The 19,452-nt window shown below is 42.7% G+C and overlaps 1 protein-coding gene across 1 annotated transcript in view; it reads left to right on the forward strand.

The window, feature by feature from the left end:
* GAS7 (growth arrest specific 7) overlaps positions 1-19,192 on the forward strand; it is a 29,942-nt gene extending 10,750 nt beyond the window's left edge. The window contains exons 4-10 of the mRNA XM_056855768.1: positions 3,226-3,300; positions 7,382-7,460; positions 9,010-9,138; positions 10,600-10,723; positions 15,315-15,394; positions 16,782-16,880; positions 18,610-19,192. Of these exons, the coding sequence (XP_056711746.1) occupies positions 3,226-3,300; positions 7,382-7,460; positions 9,010-9,138; positions 10,600-10,723; positions 15,315-15,394; positions 16,782-16,880; positions 18,610-18,723 (700 nt within the window). The 3' untranslated portion in view covers positions 18,724-19,192. The remainder of the gene's footprint in view (positions 1-3,225; positions 3,301-7,381; positions 7,461-9,009; positions 9,139-10,599; positions 10,724-15,314; positions 15,395-16,781; positions 16,881-18,609) is intronic.
* The last annotated feature ends 260 nt before the right edge of the window (positions 19,193-19,452 follow it).

Below are 19,452 nucleotides of genomic sequence, written 5' to 3' on the forward strand. Positions count from 1 at the left end.
TGAGCTACCCTGCCAGAAATGTTGTTAGTCTTTAAGGTGCTACTGGACTCTTGCTTTTTTCTATGCACTGTAAGATGACTGTCAGTTATTGCTGATACATTTCTAAGCTTAACGACATAGCCTTTGGATTCCACTCTCCCAACTTCGGGTGATAGAATTTGAAAATGTAGGTTGCAGTGTAGCATATATTTAAGTTTGTCAACCTCCTTGGTGTGAGAGCAGTCCATGTAATTAGTAAGGATCAATTTTAATCCGCCGTGTAGAGATACAGGATCACAAATCCCCTTGAATTCACTGGACTTCCAACGAGACCTTCTGCCCAGTTATTCTGGCACATCCAAAAACAAAAAAATCCTTCTTCACCCTACCCTGTCCTTCCTTTTTCCATGACTACAGCTAGAACATAGTTTGAATAACTTAAAATATCTGCAGGACATGAACAGAGAAGGCAAGAGAGAGAAAGATAAACAGCTATTATTTATAGCTGCTCATTATTTATAACTACCCATAGAAGAGCAAAAGCATTGTTATAAATAGCTATCTAAATAATAATAGTCAGGAGATTTGCTTCTTTAGAACTTGTAATGGTACTGGAACGCTGTGTTCCAGGAGTAAACTTTGCCTGCCTGGCCAGAGCAAAGTGAAAGCATCGCAACGATTCCCCCACTGTAATTATGTAATGGTGAATAAATAGGAGAAGACTCTTTTGCCTCAATGGAAGCTGTCAACTATAATGACTCTTAAGCATCTGCTTGAGAACAGTAGTGGTGTCCATGACACACTCTGGCTATTCATGAATGTCTGTGGTGTTATGGTTTCCCCTCCCAATTTTGCATTTTGGTATAATCTAGTTTGATCCTAGGGAAGACACTATATAACTATTTTAAACCTTAAAAAATAAATGATGCTGAAGAATCCTCCAGCAATCTGTGACACTTGTACCGGAACTGCGCCCTCCAAATTTTGCTGTGCTTTGCAATTAAACAGAAGTGAGTAAACCCCAGTTGCAGAACTTGGGTTTTATGATCTTGGCCTAGGAATCTGTGAGTTGGATCCTCACAGCTTTTCTGTTGGTGAAAGTGCGAGGGACCCCTTTAATACACCATAAAGACTGTGGGAATGAAGAAAGCTGATAGGAAGAAAGTAGATTCCTTTGAAATGTGGTGTTGGAGGAGAGTGTTACGGATACCCTGGACCTCCAAAGAAACAAATCAGTGGGTTATAGATCAAATCAAACCTGAACTGACCCTACAAGCTAAAATGACTAAACTAAGGCTATTGTACTTTGGACACATTATGAGAAGATGAGAGTCACTGGAAAAGACAATCATGCTAGGAGAAATTGAAGGCAGCAGGAAAAGAGGAAGACCTAGCAAGAGATGGATTGACTCAATAAAGGAAGCCACGACCCTCAATTTGCAAGACCTGAGCAAGGCTGTTAAAGAAAGGACTTTCGGAGGACATTGATTCATAGGGTCGCCATGAGTCAGAAGCGACTTGACGGCACTTAACACAACACACACAAAGACTGGTGGGGGGATCATGGGACTTGTGAGGACAAAAAAGCTATGCAAGGCAGGGGCTGAAGCAAGGAGAGCAGAAAAACCTGTAGAATCTAGCCCATCCAGTCCTAAAATAATCTAGCCCATTCTGTCCTAAAGCACATTCACAAACATGCCATTTCATATATTAGCTCATCATGAACAAGAGTGCCTATGAGTGGGATTTGTTGTCCCAATATATTACCAAAACAGAGGTTGATCACAATGGGTAGCCATGTTAGTCTATTTGTAGCAGTAAAAAAGAGCAAGAGTCCAGTAGCACCTTAGAGACTAACAACATTTCTGGAGGGTATGAGCTTTCGTGAGTCACAGCTCCCTTCGTCAGTTACAGCTTGAATGTGAGTCCATCTGTCCTTAAGTAGAGAAGAATGAATTCACACACCCAAGGCAATAGCATGTGAATATCTATACCAGGTAAATGACATTAGCAGGTGTGATTGGATCAGTTGTGATATGCAGAGGGGTAGTAGGCATAGAAGCTGACAGGAAGAAAGTAGACTCCTTTGAAATGTGGTGTTGGAGGAGAGTGTTACAGATACCGTGGACTGCCAAAAAAACAAATCAGTGGGTTATAGATCAAATCAAGCCTGAACTGACCCTAGAAGCTCAAATGACTAAACTGAGGCTATCGTATTTTGGTCACATTATGAGAAGGCAAGAGTCAATAGAAAAGACAGTCATGCTAGGAAAAGTTGAGGGCAGCAGGAAAAGAGGAAGACCCAACAAGAGATGGATTGACTATAAAGGAAGCCACAGCCCTCAATTTGCAGGACCTGAGCAAGGCTGTCAAAGATAGGACATTTTGGAGGACGTTGATTCATAGGGTCGCCATGAGTCGGAAGCGACTTGACGGCACTTAACACACACAGTAGGCATAGAGAAATCAGCACTGGAATCCCAGGTCCCTATTCAATCCAAAACAGAGGTTGTTACACTGGTGGCTGGATGAGACTGCAGACTAAGTGGTGGCTTAGTAGAATTGGTTAGGTTAGGTTAGGTTAGGTTAGGTGGAACAGCAGTAAATCATAGAATGTTTCATTATGGGGACAGGGAACAAGGAGAGAAGATGGAGAACCAAAGTAGGGCTCCACTTCTCCATTCACAGCTGCTATCACAAAGAACTTTTTGGCCTATCTGTGAAGGTCAATCAAACCATGCACTGATTTCTAGTAACTATTGAGTAAAGTCATGCTTTCGCTTGGATCCAGCAGAGAATTTTAGACAGGGGACATGGTGGCATTTTCACCGGTTTCTCCCTCCAACTTGTGCATAATCCCGAGAAACCCCTTTCAACCAGAACCAGTATTTTGAACTGCAGCAGGACGGGAGGGGTGAGAAAGTCCTCTGTCCGCTGGCAGAAATCCCTTCTCAATCCAACCCACTCTGACTTTACCCCTCTTGCCAGAAGGATTGTTGCTTTTTATGTGTCACAGGATCGTCTATTGTTTATATTACCTCAGATATATCGGGTTGGGGTGCCAGCCACAAGTACTGACCTGCTGTGCTTGGTGAGAAAATTAAATTGCCAACCAAGTTTTACAGGTGAAACTGCAATGCATAAAAAGAGCTCTTCCTAAGGGATGGTTTTTTCTGGATATGCTATCATCACCTTTCATGAGAAGCTGCTCTTCTAAACCAGCAATTTCTGTTTTGTCGCTTTCAGGATAAAAATTGAAGAGGAATATGCCAAAAACTTGTCTAAACTATCTCAGAACTCTTTGGCTTCTCAGGAAGAAGGGTGAGTGTGTATCCTTGTAATTATGACAGTCTGTAGATTGTCTCATGGTACAAAACACGTTCATTTTTTTACAAATCAGTTTCTGTCTTCTCCTTTTGCTACTGTGTGTGAGGGGCCTTCCTGTTTGGTTTAATTTCTTGGAAATCAGCATTAAAAAGAACTGGGTTGCTGTGGAAGATTATTTGACTGGTTGAGGCTGCTAGAAAATGTTGCTCTGAAAGTTGTAGGATGTCTTTGGCTCTCCTCTGAAAGTAGCTCACTGAAGAAAGATTTTAGCCCAGGAAGTGCATTTCCTCAGCAGCTCTAAAAAGGAAGTAATGCTGCCCAGCCAAAAAACAAAATGAAACAGTGTGAGAGTCTCTAGCATCACCCTGCATGGTGGTTACTGGGGATGTGGGGGGGAGAGGTACTTGTGAATTTCCTGCATTGTGCAGGGGGTTGGACTAGATGACCCTGGTGGTCCCTTCCAACTCTATGATTCTATGACCCTCCTCACCTCAAAATAGAAGGGCTGCTTCCACACAAGATTTTTGCTCCAGTTTGGCAACCAAATTGGTGTGAGCTTTTTTGGAGTATCCACCCCATGATGTCCCCTAATCACAACAACGTTATAACAATCTATCTACCAGCTACTCTTTTTTTTATTGTGGAGGTATACCTTTCCCCTTGTATGTCTTCAACAAAAAGGGTCTAGATACCTACTGATTGAAGGAAAGCTGGGAATCCAAAGGAACTAGTAGATAGATGGTTATACTGGTATTGCACTAAACAGTTTCCTGTTTTGAAAAGGGGAAAAGCCTTCTGGTGGCAGGCAGCAAGAGGGCAAGGAAAGTTAAGGATAAACTTCTGGGTCAGCATTCCATGGCTGCTGTGAAGACTGCTGCATTCGTAGCGGTTTTCCTCTCTATGTGGAACCAGCCAAAGAATTCCAAGAAGCCTCTGAGGTGTTCCAGAAGGCTCTGAAGCCTCTTCCCATGACTTGTGGTGTGGTGCAGTGGTTCAGATGTTAAACCAGGATCTGATCCTTTCTCAGCCATGAAGCTGGCAGGTGACCTTGGGCCAGTCACTCGTTCTTAGCCTCACCTACCTCACAGGGTTGTTGCGAGGATAATCATGTGCACATCTCTGAGCTTCGTGGAGGAAAGGCAGGAGAAAAAAATGTAAAAGGTCAGTATAAGAGATGCTTGGAGAAATGTTGCCGGGTCAGAAGCAGCGCCTCCAAAGGGCTGCTTTTTGCCTGGTCAACATTGCCTCCTGGGCCAATTGTTCAGGCGGATGCTGTCTAAAAGTAGATCAGGGTGGCGATGCTGCAGACCCAGCAGATGACTCTTGCAGCACAAACAGAGGCCATCCCAAATACCTCCGGAGTGTGCCCTTCTTTAGTTACCCCTGTCTTCAGTCCACTTACAGAAACTTAGAGCATGCCTTGGTCATGTCAAAACACATGGAGCCATCTCATAAAAGAAGAAATCTGTTTTTCTTGCGGTTGGATGGCTTTCACCATGTGTTGCAATCAGTTGCCGGAAGGGATGACACTGTTCTGGAGTAGGAGACTGGCTCCGAATGACTGAAAAGGATCAAGGGTAGCCAAGGGTTCCCTTAGTTCCAGAGGCTTTCCATTTGCAGACCTGCCCCAGAAGGTGAAAAAATGGTAAAGCCTTTTCTCCTAAATATGATTGGTCTGTAGCTCTTGCTGCAGGATGAGCAATGACTCACAGATGTGGAGACCTCTCTTGCCTCAGTAGAATAGGGCTGTTGATTCGGTAAAAACCAAACCGGAAAAAGACCGAATAAATGCAAATTCAGTAAAATTTGGGTTCGGGTTTACTGAGTCTGCAAAATCCGGGAGGTTGGCAAAGCCGAATTTGCCATTCCTCAAAAAGAGATACATTGTATCTCTATGCAGGCACAGGGCGAACTTTCCCACCGTTTAAAGCCCAGCTTCTCCATTGAGATACATTGCAAAGATCACACTAAAGCATCTAAACACAGCCACTTTGCCAATGCATTTCAATGGAGGAGGATGGGGGCGACCCCTTACAGACCCCATAACTCCAGACCCCCTGACCCAATCATTACCAAACATGGGGGTTCTTGCAAGGAGAGTCCCTTCTAGCTACCCTGAAAATATGGGACCTCTACCTGCAAAAATGCTCCCCCAGGAGCGCGAAATGGGTTTAAATGGCCGGACTTTTCAGGAATCTCGAATTTAAAGCCGAATTCCTACCTTTACTAGTATAGGAAATTTGGCATTCGGGTTTTCGGGGGGAGGCCAATAACCCCGAACCTGAATTTTCCCAATTTTTTCCCCCAACAGCCCTACGGTAGAACAATAGGGCTTTATCACAGATATCCCAGTAAAGTATATTTGGCTTCTGTAGTATTCTCTTAATTCCCTGTACTGAGGGAGAACTACATAGAATAATGCTTGGATAGCATCTTGTACAAACACCTTCAAAGTGCCTTTCTGTGACAGGTAGATCCTGAAGGCCTGCTTGGCTTTCCAGCACTGGCACACTGCCAGGTATCTCATTTGCCCTTAAGTATACAAGACAGTCAGCAAGTCTAGGGATTCTATTTAACTTCTGTTTCATGCCGAGAAAAGGAAACTGCATGGAAAAGCGAGTGAACCTCTGCATATCCCTCTAACGTATGTTCGTAAGGATGGCTGTGAGGGAGTCACGACAGGTGCCTGCAGACCAGGGGTAGGCAGCATTTTGGTCCAAGTGCCGGAAAAGTGCAAGATGTTGGTGTGCCTGCAAGAAATTTGCAGGGGGGGGGGTGTTGATGGTTGTACTTGAGCAAACATGCTTGGAGCAAGCCGAGCCCCAGCAGTGCTGGCAGGATGTCACACATATGAAGCTGCCTTATACTGAATCAGACCTTTGGTCCATCAAAGTCAGTATTGCCTACTCAGACCGGCAGTGGCTCTCCAGGGTCTCAGGCAAGGGTCTTTCACATCACCTCCTTGCCTAATCCCTTTAACTGGAGATGCCGGGGATTGAACCTGGGACCTTCTGCATGCCAAGCAGATGCTCTACCACTGAGTCACGGTCCCTCCCCCGTGTCAGGAGTCTGCTTTGGACTGGGCAGGGAAGTATACAGATCCAGGAGGCATAAGCCATGCCTGTTGCCTCCTCCTGCACCACTGGCCCCAGCGGTGCTGCCGGTGCCTTGGTTGCTTGGGCAGAGCTCTGGCCAAGCAAAGTGTAATGAGAAATTGTTGGTGAAATCACTGGCTTTTTTGGACTCAGTTCACAAATTAGGCTTCATTTCATTGTAAGATGCCCCTTTGGGCATCTTACCAAAACGTGGCTTTTTGTCTACAAAACGTGTACCAAAAAGTGGTTATTTGTCTAGAAAAGTCTGTAGTTTCAGAAATCATTAGTTTTTCTCTACGGAATAATTACCATTACAAAACAAGAATGCCTGTACAAACATTGGTGCTTTCTCGCCATTGAATGGTACTTATAACTCTAAACAGCAGTCGGGAATTGTGAATGTGTAGTTTGTAAATTCCACAGTGGGTGGGAAATGAAATTTCTCGGGAGATACCCATGATTATCTCATCTATGAATGTGAAAATGAATTTGATCCTGGAGAGAGAAATTATGTAAAGTAATGTAAAGTGTTAGGGAGCCCCGTGGCGCAGAATGGTAAGCTGCAATACTGCAATCAAAAGCTCTGCTCACGACCCGAGTTCGATCCTGACAGAAGTCGGTTTCAGGTAGCCGGCTCAAGGTTGACTCAGCCTTCCATCCTTCCAAAGTTGGTAAAATGAGTAACCAGCTTGCTGGGGGTAAAGCCTAGACAACTGGGGAAGGTAGTAGCAAACCACCCCGTAAACATAGTATGCCTTGTAAATGTTGGAACGTGACATCACCCCATGGGTCAGTAATGACCCGGTGCCTTTACCATTTTTAATGTAAAGTGTTATGTTTTGGTTCCTCTCTCGTTTCTCTCCATTATATGCTGTATATGGAATTATTTTGCTAATAGAAATGCATATAGTCATGATAATGCTTCACGATCATCTTGTCATAATAAGTAAATCAGATGCATTGTATTTTGTGTTTTCCAGGACTCTGGGTGAGGCTTGGTCTCAGCTGAAGAAAAGCCTGGCTGATGAGGCAGAGGTTCATCTCAAGTTTTCTTCCAAAGTAATTCCTAAGTTCATGAAGAGTCTTTACTGTGGGGCTGGGACAGGATGGATATATTTTCTGAAATCTTTAAACTGTGTCTAATGTCTTTATATAAAAATGGGGGTGGGGATCTCATGGATAAACTGAATATCCGAGGAATGAAAGCTATCTACTGAGCTGCTGTTTCCAAAACCAGAAGGTATTCATGGAATTAACTGCTTTTGCTCCTAAATGCTGGTTCCTAATAAAACACGTAAGCAAGTGTTGGGTCCAACCCATCCAAAGTTTTGAAGTCTGGTTGTAATGAGAGATTGAAGCATGTGCTTAGTTCTCCCATTGAAACAAATCTGACTTGATAATGCTTATCATTGGCTGGACTAAACACTTCTGCTTAAAAAGAATTGTCATTCAAAGATCAGTAGGTTGGGAAGACCTCGAAAGAGGGAGAAAACATTAACAGTTTTAGAATTTATCTTTAATGGGTCGTTTTTGAGTGCATGCCCTCCTAAAGGGAAAAGCTGTGCAAGGAGCTGATAAGTGTAATTATTACAAGGGACAATTTTGGTTTCCGTTGAATCATTGCACACAATCTTTTATTTCAGTCTCAGATACTCTGGGCACAGCTCAGCACATGAACTGTGTGCTTACTTTGTCATAGGAATGCAGGGGAGGTCTTTCAATCTCTGTCCGTCTTAGACCTTGGCAAACACCATCTTCCTCGTTGACACAGTGCTCCTTTAGGGGAAAATGAGATCAATGACTTCATCACAACTATTTTATCAATCTGTGACTGGGAAGGGTTGTTTAGCCTCACTTGTACTGGAGCCTGCAACAGTTCCCCAAACTTCAGAGTTCTGAAGGTGAATTTTTACGCACAGTCGCTGATCTCTCCCTGTTGGGAATTACTTTGGCACCATAGCATAGAAATTAAATCAATTAGAGCAAATAGCGTCTTGTAATCATTTTTATTGTTTTAACTATATGGATTTATGTATTGTATTTTAATTATGGTGTTAGCCACCCTGAGCCTGGCATCGCCGGGGGAGGGCAGGATATAAAGAAAAGGTTGTTGTTGTTGTTGTTATCCAGTTGCCATCAGATGGACACAATCCTGTCTGCCTGCCCTACTTCATATTTGCCACTGTTGCGAGCACGTTTATTGAATGAAGCTTAAGTGAACCCATGCTCATTCTGGGTTTGGCCGTGGTTGCAGTGATCAAAATCGGAACCTTGGAGGTTCTAGGCCAGTCTGTGCTATCCTGCATGGTTACTGGTGCCCCAAAAAAGTAGTTTTAGATACGTTACTTTTTCATCCAGCTGATGTACCTATAGACATGGCCACTGCTGTGGAAGCTGTTTTTTCTTTCCAACATGGTTTCAGGTAATGAATCAGGATGTCAAATCCCTTCCCTAGAATTTCTCATAAGTTCCTGCAGTTGGCAGAAAGAGCATTTTGTGGATGGAATTGGGCTGGTGTGTGCAGAGTAGTTTGTCTAGCACTGATGTAACTTCATCTGATGCATCAGAGTGCACTCCAGAAATTTACTTCTTTCTATTTTTATTTCAGCTGCAGGCTGAGGTGGAGAAACCCCTACTGAACTTCCGAGAGAATTTCAAGAAAGACATGAAAAAGTACGACCATCACATTGCTGATTTGCGAAAACAGCTGGTTAGTCGGTACGCTGCAGTAGAAAAGGTAAGAGCAAAACAGGTAAATTTTAAATCCCATTCCCATGGAATATCTGGAAGATAAAGTTCAGCTTGCAGCTCTGTCACTTCATAAAATCATAATAATCGACTGTACATCCCATTCTGAATCTTTCCTGGGCTGGCAACATAAAGCACGTAATGCCTGCAGCGGCAGTTAGCCTGTCTCATATAAAACTGTAATAGCTGGCGAGGTGTCAATATTATCTTTGTGTGATGTTCTTTCAGACACTGAGGGTAATTTTGCTTCAGCACATAATTTCATTGATGTTCCAGCTATTAAAAAATATACAAAGAGGGGAAAGGAGAGAAGAAATTAGTAAAAAACAACAACAATTGTATAGTAAAGCTTTGCTAACCAGCCCCTATGGGGAATTACTGGGGTTGCCAGTTAATGAAATGTTCCAGTTACCAAAGTTTTTGTCTCCTATCCACCTGAATGAGTGGTAGATGCCTGAATCACTCTGCCGTCACGCCAGTTAACCAAATTGTCCAGTTAACCGAATGCTGGTTAACCAAGCGTTTACTGTGGTATTAATGGCATAGAAGAAAGTGTTAATGGACATATTTAAAACACAAGTTAAGTATAAGTTAAATAGTAACAATAAATAAGGACATTGAAACAATTAGAGTACATATCATAAGGAGTACTAAAAGATAACTGAGATCTAAAAACGTATTCAATATATTTCACCAAAATCCTGAAGTTACTTTAAAACAAATGAGGCATTAAAGAAACACTGTTTATTAGTAACAAATCATTTAAAAGGCAGTAAAATCATAAATCCTGGTTTTTTGTTCATTTATTTTATATTAGTAAGGGTACAGAAGGTAAAAAGGGGAAAGGAAAACAGGGTATCCATCAAGAAATAAAGGTGAAAAAGAACACAAACACTTCCTCTTGAAAAAATTGGTCGAGCAGATTACATTATGACTATTATATCTTTTGAGTTTCTCTGTCTTTTGGTATGCCAATAAAGGTTAATGAAATGAATATCTTTTGAGCTAGCTATTATCCAGGCAAAAATATAAGTATATTCAAAGAATAAACATCTTACATTTCTTAACACTATCCAAAAGTTTACTACTCTAGACTGAAAAGCTACCTTGTGATTATATATTGTTCAATTTTTAGTGTTGTTTCAATAAACCTTCAGCCTCAACGTATCTATAAAAAAATAAATCCTGTAAATGACCAAAGAAAATTATAGCTGCTTGTGCTAGTACACTGTTGAATGTTCCAAAAGTCTTGTAACCATTTAAAGTTTTTTTCCCCTCTGTAATGCTAAAAATAATAGGAATAGGAAAAGTATTGAAGTGTTAGTTTTTTCCTCAGCAAGGGCATATCTGCAAGGCAGTGGTGACAGAAAGAATAGAGTTTATGAAATGGTCGAGGCAATTAATATTTTCTTTCTGTAGGGGAATTTATGGTGTTTGTGTTTGTTCCAAGGCCCGAAAAGCATTAACAGAGAGGCAAAAAGACTTAGAGATGAAAACACAGCAGCTGGAGATAAAACTTAGTAACAAGACAGAGGAGGAGATTAAGAAGGCCAGGCGGAAGTCTACTCAAGCTGGTGAGTATCTGGTGAGTGTGGATAAGGTGTAGGAGAAGATGGTGGATTATGTTGTAAAAATAAAGCAAAGATGGTTTAGAACTTCTGAGTTGAGCGAGGAAGGGGAAACTTCAACTTAAGAACAGCCATTTCACAGGAGAAGAAACAGAGTGCAAATATCAGAGTGCAAATGGCACGTTATGTGGGAGATCCACACCCTGTGCTGAACAAACTGAGGCTGGCAAATTAGATTTGCAATATGCCATGATTGGGACGAGGTGTTTAACTACTCCAGTGCAATCTCCTTGATGGAAAATGCCCACTCAAAGCAGCAACCAGAGTGAGGAGAGAAAGACAGATAACATATTGATGCCTGACTGCAGCTGGAAGGAATATGTGAGATTTCCATTTGGGCAGCAGTATGGGGAGAAGAGCTGTACCCTTCCAGCCATGGTCCTGATCCAGTTCGGCGCCCCTCACCCCATTATCTGCTTTTATTTGTTTATTTAAAACATTACTGTGCCACCTTCCCACCTAGATAGGTCTCCCAAGACAGCATTAAAACATTTAACACATGCAAAATATTTAACAATGCAATAAAAACCTACAGACATATAAACACAATATAAGCCTTTAAAAAAAATCTGTTGGGATATGCGATCATGGATTTCTTGTGTAAAATTTAACCTTCACAAAAAGTTTAACCCTCACAAACATGAATGCTGTCAGGATCTGTATCCTGGTGGAGGTAGAAAGTGCCGTCAAGTCCCAACCAATTTAGAATTATAGAATCATAGAGTTGGAAGGGGCCATACAGGCCATCTAGTCCAACCCCCTGCTAAATGCAGGATCAGCCTAGAGCAGGGGTGTCAAACATAATTCCTGCGGGCTGGACTTGGCCCCTTGAGAGCTCTTATTCGGCCCACGAGACAGCTGAGACAGCTACCACCTCCCCCTCTCAATCTGGGCTGGCGAGTCATGGCCCGGCCCAACCAAGTGACAATTATGTCATATTCAGCCCTTGTAACAATTGAGTTTGACATCCCTGACAAGTGTTTGTCCAGCCTCTACTTAAAGACTGCCAGTGAGGGGGAGCTCACCATCTCTCTAGGAAGCTGATTCCACTGTTAAGCAACTCTTACTGTAAACATTTTTTTCCTAATATCCAGCCGGTACCTTTCCGCCCATAATTTAAACACATTATTGTGAGTCCTATCTTCTGCTGCCAAAAGGAACAGCTCCCTGCCTTCCTCTGACAGCCCTTCAAATACTTAAAGAGAGCAATCATGTCCCCTCTCCACTTCTCCAGACTAAACATTCCCAACTCCCTCAGCCTTTCCTCATAGGGCTTGGTCTCCAGGCCCCTGATCATCCTCGTCACTCTCCTCTGCACCTGCTCCACTCTGTCCATGTCCTTTTTGAAGTGAGGCCTCCAGAACTGCACATATTACTTCAGGGGCGGCCTGACCAATGCAGTGTACAGCGGAACTATGACACCTTGTGATTTGGATGTTGTGGTTCTGTTGATACACTCCAAGATCGCATTAGCCTTTTTTGTCACTGCATCACACTGGTTGCTCATATTTAACTTACTGTCCACCCGTTCCCCAAGATCCTGTTCACACACACTGCTACCCAGAAGTGTATCCCTCATCCAGTATGCATGTTCCTAATTTTTGTTACCAAGATGTAGAACTCAGCACTTATCCTTGTTAAATTGCATCTTGTTCACATCTGCCCACTTTTCCAGTGTGTTCAGATTTTGTTGAATTCTATCTTCTGGGGTGTCCGCTACTCCTCCCAATCTGATGTCATCTGCAAATTTAATGAGTAGTCCCTCCACACCCTCATCCAGATCATTTATAAAAATATTGAAAAGTATCAGGACCAGAACCAAGCCCTGTGGCATCCCACTAGACACCTCTTTTCAGTCAGTTGAAATGCCATTGACAACTGCGCTTTGAGTGCTGTTCTCCAACCAGTTCCCTATCCACCTAACTTCTAGGGTTCGGTCTACAGTCCTCTAGTTTACCCATCAGAACATCATGGGGAGCCTTGTCAAAGGCTTAACTGAAATCTACGTAAACAACATCGACAGCATTCCCTCGATCCAGTAAGCTTGTCACTCAATCAAAGAAGGAAACAAGGTTGGTCTGGCAGGATCTGTTGGGGACAAATCCATGCTGACTTCCATGGATCACCAAATTGTCCTTCAGATACTCGCAGATTGAGCTCTTTAAAATATGCTCTAGTATCTTCCCTGGGACAGAGGTCAAACTGACTGGCCTGTAGTTTCCTGGGTCATCCTTCCTCCATTTTTTGAAAATTGGGAAAACATTGGCCTTCTTCCAGTCTTGTGGCACATCTCCTGTCCTCCAAGAGATCTGGAAGATGATGCAAACTCTCTAGAAAGTTCTTAGAGCACTCTCAGGTGCATACCATCTGGCCCAGGGGATTTATACTCATCCAGTGCAGCCAGGTGCTTCTCAACTACCGCTCTGTTCATGTCAACCACCAGCCTGGATCCTGTGCCTTGCCTACTACCATCTCTAGATGGAACCATCTATTTTTTTAATATAATTTGTATTAGATTTTTTTCTTTAAGAAAACATAAAAACAAACAAATACAACAAGAAAATAAATAAAAATAAATAAAAATAAAATTACAAAAAAGAATACAAGAAATTGTAAAGGGGTATTCATGTACCATAATTAATACATTCATAATTACTAATTTATAATATTAAACAAAGATACCCTTTCCCCTCCACCTACCTAAAGAGTGACCCTTCACCCGACTTCCGCAGAAGTGTCTTAACAGTTTTATTTTATCCATTAATATTATAAATCACAATTGTTAAAAAATTGATTTCTATATCTCATTAATTAATAAAGTAAAGTCCATTTTTGCCAACTTATCCCAATATGAGGTGGCCTTAACCCATGTTTTTTTAAATTCTCCCATATCCTTTCCATGCAGAAATTCCGTTAACCTGGCCATCCTCATATACATCCATAATTTCTCTCTCCAGTCAATGATTGAAGGTTTATTTACTTGTTTCCATACTTTGGCTATCACAATTCTTGCAGCAGCAAAACTGTATTGACAGATAATCCTATCCTGGTCAAGATGGAACCATCTAGATGGTACCCATCTAACACAGCTACCCATCATGATTTACCATCTCTAGATGAGCCTGGCTTCAGGGAAAAAACTGAGGCAAAATAGGCATCGAGCCTTTCTGCTTTCTCTCTGTCCTCTGTCAGAGTTTCTCCATTTTCACCCAACAGTGTGCCTCTTGCCTCTTTTATCTTGTGTTTGCTCCTCACATATCTGAAGAAGCTTTTCTTGTTGTAGCGAGCCTCCCTGGCCAGCCTCAGATTACTGTGAGCTTTGGCCTCTCTGGCTGACCTACAGTGCCTAGCAACCTGCAAATATTCTTTAGAGGTATGCCCTTGCCTCCATTCCTTGAACATTTCCTTTTTCTCTCTTAGCTCATCATGGAGTTCTCTGTTCATCCACATTGGCTTCTTGGATCCCATACCATGTTTGTTTCTTGTTGGAATAGCGAGAGCTTGAGCTTGCAAGAGCTCTTGTTTTAGGAGAGCCCACCCTTCACTTGCTCCCTTCCCTTCCAGCAGTCTTGCCCATGGAATGATTCTCATCATGCCTCTGAGTTTATTAAAGTCTGCACAACTAAAATCTAACAGATACGGGTGGCTATGACCTTCCTTTGTCCCCCTTCAAGCTATAGCTTGTCCTTCTGTTTTCTTTGTAATTCTGCGCATTTGTGTTTGATGAAATACTTACTACCCCATCCCGTACACTAGATGGCGAGAGAGGTATTGAAAAGACGTCTTAATTGAAGAACCTCGCTATAAAGTCATATGCACTTCTGCAGTATTAGCATGGGTGTTTTAACTCTGCCTTTGCTTTTCCTATGGGGGGTAATATCAACATTAAGATAGATAAAGGAACTGCTCCCTGGTAAACAGAAGTAAGCGCATAGCAGCCATAAGACAAGCATGTTTTCCCCAGCTGACACAATTTAAAAATATCCAAAACTGGCATGTGTTTGTATGTGTGTGTGTGTGTGGGGGGGGGAGTTTATTCATCATGCTCTTTAGTTAACTCACTCCCTTTTAAAAACTTTTTGATCTGCGCTCAATCCCCACCCCAAAAACTCGGGGAAACAATATTTTTCCCCTTTGTTTCTTAACACAGTTTTTGAATATGTTCATGAGCCTTGGCCTCTATGGTTAGGGAAGCTTTGGTAGATTTGTTTGAAGGGAAAGGAGGATGTTCAAGGGAGGTAGGCAGCTATGGAATTGGAATGTTGTTCCCTTATTGTTTTCTTAGTATTATTTTTAAAAACCTCTCTGTGTTATTGGCTGAAAAAGACTTGCCATCCAATTTGATGCGGCAGCAGGGTTTGTCTCTTGACTGCTCTTTCACCCCAGGTAAGGAAAGATAACTTTTTTACTTCTTAATGAATTGGTGACCTGCACCAAGAGATCACGGCAGTTTTCTTTGTTGCTTATATTTTGCAATTATCTCCCCCACTTTTTTGAATCTCACATAAATTGCTGACTGTTTTCTTGCCCGTTGCAGGAGATGACCTCATGCGTTGTGTGGATCTTTATAATCAAGCTCAGTCAAAGTGGTTTGAAGAAATGGTGACTACCTCTCTGGTATGTTGTGCTCAGTCACCATATTGTATTTTCAGTGTAATGCATAATTCCTGAATTGAGTTGCTGACAGTTACTACATATCTAACCCAAGAACTGCTTAGATACAGTACAGCTGCCAGATGTCAGGGAACATTTAAGAACTGGCTGGGGTGGGGGGAGGGATATACTGGTGTGTATTCTTATTTTTGTATGTATTTTTTAAGCTTCTGTCAGTTCAGTATTCTGTTTTCTGCAACAGAGGATACTGGAGGACTTTCCCCCCAACTTGTCCCAGCATAGACCGAGGAAGCAAACTGAACTGGGAAAGTCCTTTTCTAACCTCTCAGTGTAGCTTAGAATATGTCAGATGGCGTTCCTGGTCTCTGTTTGCATGTCCATAATTTCAGTAGCCCTGGCATTCCTCAAAGACCAATTGAAGAGCGAGGGCAGAGATAGTCCAAATCTCCTTCAGTCCTTCATAGTCATGGGCACCCATGCTACGACAGTCGTTTATGAAAAACTGACACCACGACTTTTTATTCTCTAGCATCTCAGTCCATATTAGATTCTTTCACAAGATGGTGTTCTGTGCAGATCTCAATTGCCAAAAGTTTTTTTAAAAACTATACCCAGCAATGTAGCAACGATGGTGTGAGTTAATACTTGTGTGGTTAGATGGGTGCTAGCACATACCGAGACTAGGACACGAAGTAATGGATTTAAACTAATAGAAAAGTGATTCCACCTGAACATTAGGAAGAACTTTCTGATGGTGAAGGCTGTTCGATGGTGGAATGCACTGCCTCGGAGGGTGGTGGAGTCCCCGTCTTTGGAGGTCTTTAAGCAGAGGCTGGATGGCCATCTGTCGGGAGTGCTTTGATTGTGGGATCCTGCATGGTGGGGGGAGGGTTGGGGTCACTGGGGATGTGGGGGGGAAGGTAGTTGTTAGTTTCCTGCATTGTGCAGGGGGTTGGACTAGATGACCCTGGTGGTCCCTTCCAACTCTATGATTCTATGATTCTGTGGTATTCATATAAAGCAACCCCATCTTTTATTGTAGTTGAATGAATGGTTTCATTTGCATTTAGCCATAGGCCATTACAAACATGTCAAGGATACCACAGATACATAATAAAGGTTAATACAATTCTGGATTGATAATAAATATGATAAAACTATGCTAAAATATACATAATAAAACTATGCTAAACTCAATGCATTCAGAGAAATAATAAGTAAAAATTGTGGTGGTGTCCAATCAGCCAATGGGACCTAGCAACCATTAAAATCAACCCAAAGGTTCAGCTCTCTTAGCAACCATACTGGACCTTATTTTCTTTGCCGCGCTCAGGGGTAGTTCTTTATTGCCATCCGTTATTGAAAACATTGGATAACTCTTCACTTTCAGGAGCTTGAGAGGCTGGAGGTGGAGAGAGTGGAGATGATTCGACAGCATCTCTGCCAGTACACGCAGTTGCGACATGAGACAGACATGTTCAACCAAAGTGTGAGTCTGCTTGTCCTTCAATCTTTTCTGATGCAGTGTTCCAGGAGGCTCATGGGAAATCTAAAAGCCTGTCCTGCACAGAGTCCTCCAAACTTTGCAGTTCATTCTGTTCAGGGTTTGATCACGTCCACTGCTGGGGGTTAGATCTGAAGATCTTATGTCAGAATTTGCCAAGTTTGAAGATAGTACCCAAGGGACAGAGTAGTTCACTCCTTGCCTCCTCCTGTCCCGTCCCGTCCCGGCCATTTCTTCTCCAAACTGCAGAAACTGTGGGGGAAAATATTTCTGACACGTGCGCTCAGAGAGCAGCCTGGATCACTTTGTCCGAGGACCTACTCAGAAGCAATCCAGACACTGAGAGAGATACATTTCTAATTACCCGGATCAAATCTCGGTGTCCAGAGGAGTGCATTTCTTCGCTGATGGTCAAAAAAGAGGAAGGGTTGGGACCCCGTCCCACTCTTACATAGGCTTCATTCCCCTCCCCCCAACTCCGTCTCAAAGAAAGTAACATCCTGCTATTTGGCTCCATAAGAACGGCCCTGCTGGATCAGACCAAGGTCCATCAAGTCCAGCAGTCGGTTCACACAGTGGCCTACAAGGTGCCCCCATCTGGCCTGTGGCAAATTGCACTCCTTCTCCACCTTGCGGATTCAGGAGCTACCTTCTTGGCTCTGAGACTTGATCAGGGGACTTAAAAATGTTTCTGTGTCTGAATCACTTCCAGGTTTGGAAACAGGACTTGAAGAGCCATCGCTGAGTGCCACAATTGGGTCTTAAGAGTTGACTTGATTTGACTGCTCATTGGCTGTCCCTTGGAATGGGATTCAATCTGATGAGCAGTTTCAGCAAGCAGGGACCTTTTCAATTGCAAAATTCAACCCAATCATGGATAGCTTTGGGAACAAAAAGTGGGAGTGGTCTTCAGTGTAATGCCCTGTTCCAGTTAATGGTTACCTACAATTGTTTTGTACATTTGGTTAATACAGCAGAGTTTGCCCAGTCATGGAAGAGTGGTATTGAGTGCAGTCAATTGCAAAAAGTAAAACTTACATTTATTCAAGTAGGTTCTGTTCACATTCTTGTTGCACTTGATAGAAAGATAGAAAGCCTAATCTAAAGAATACAAGAAGTAAATTGCAAAAAGTAAAACTTACATTTATTCAAGTGGGTTCTGTTCACATTCTTGTTGCAGTTGATAGAAAGCTTAATCTAAAGAATACATTTCCCTATACAAGTGGCCAGCTTTTCTGGCGTCATGCGAGTGCAAGTATGATATATTGTTTCTACAGGAGAGACCTGTAGATACATCTGCCTCCATGCAGGTCCATGTGGAAAGAGAGAGAAACAGTGACTACTGAGAGAGAAGGAGGAGGGGTCAGAAGGCAGTCCCCAGGTTCACACAAAGGGGAGCATCCCACTCAAGAGATAACACCTACACGCTTAGAGTAAATTAGTGCCCCCCCCCCCAATGTCCAGGCATGCTGACTCATTTTCACTCCAACAACAAGTTCCTGTCTTCAAATGTCACCCTTTGGTAACACAAGGCCAGAAGACAAGTGCTGTGTTGGAAATGTCCATTTAAGATTGTATGGAAGAAACATGTCTCAAGAGTTGGGGGAGGGAGCGAAGCAGATGGGGAGGCGGTTCAGTTTTGCTAGATGATCTCGCACGATTCATTCACCTGCTCTCTGAAAACTATGCCATTGCTCTTCTTATGTTTTTTTAGACAGTAGAACCTGTGGATCAGTTGCTTCAGAAAGTGGATCCGGCCAAAGACAGGGAACTGTGGGTAAAAGAACACAAAACCGGTGATATCAGACCTGTGGATATGGAGATATAAACTGCTGTTCCTGGCCTTAAGTGGCAAGGCCGGTTGGCTCAGCCAAGTTCAAGGGAGTTCTGTAAAGCCCTCGGGAGGCGGACAGGAGAGACATCCCGCTATTGGCTTCCTTATATATTTATTGTTGACCTGTTTGATCATGATTTCATTACCTATTGTGCTATGCCTTAAACATCACACATTCCAGGGTTGAGAAGCCGCTCTTTTTACTTCCTTTCAAACAGGCTCCTGTTAGCTGAGCATGTGCAGCTCTCATGATGAACTGTGAAGCCTGTTGTGTGGTATAAAAGAGTCTTGCTATTCTGTGATTGATTAATATGTGCTACTCCCCTTGCATGATGCTCTGTTTGTATGGTAATGTTAGGCACAGCAAGCCTCCGCCAAACAAAATGGACTGATGAAATTGAACATGGCTGTGAAAGCAGGGAGATCCTCCTGAACGTTGCCACTCAATTAGACAAGAGGGGGAGGTTCCCAGAAATCACTCCTTCCCTCCCCCTACACCATGAAAGGGAGTTCATAATGCTTACCTACCTCACAGGGGTGTTGTGAGGATAACAGTAAAACCTGTACAGTAATTTTCTTTTCTTTTTTCTTTTTCTTTCTTTTTTAAAAAAACAACGAAACATGGCTCCCATAACTGCTAATGCTCTTGCCAAGGTTGGCTTTTTTCAATGAAGCCAGAAAAGAGGTAATGTTAGATGATAACCCAAAGGAAGCCCATTTAGT

The sequence above is a fragment of the Euleptes europaea genome, chromosome 1 (genome assembly GCF_029931775.1).
Source record: "Euleptes europaea isolate rEulEur1 chromosome 1, rEulEur1.hap1, whole genome shotgun sequence".
Taxonomy (NCBI): Eukaryota; Metazoa; Chordata; class Lepidosauria; order Squamata; family Sphaerodactylidae; genus Euleptes; species Euleptes europaea.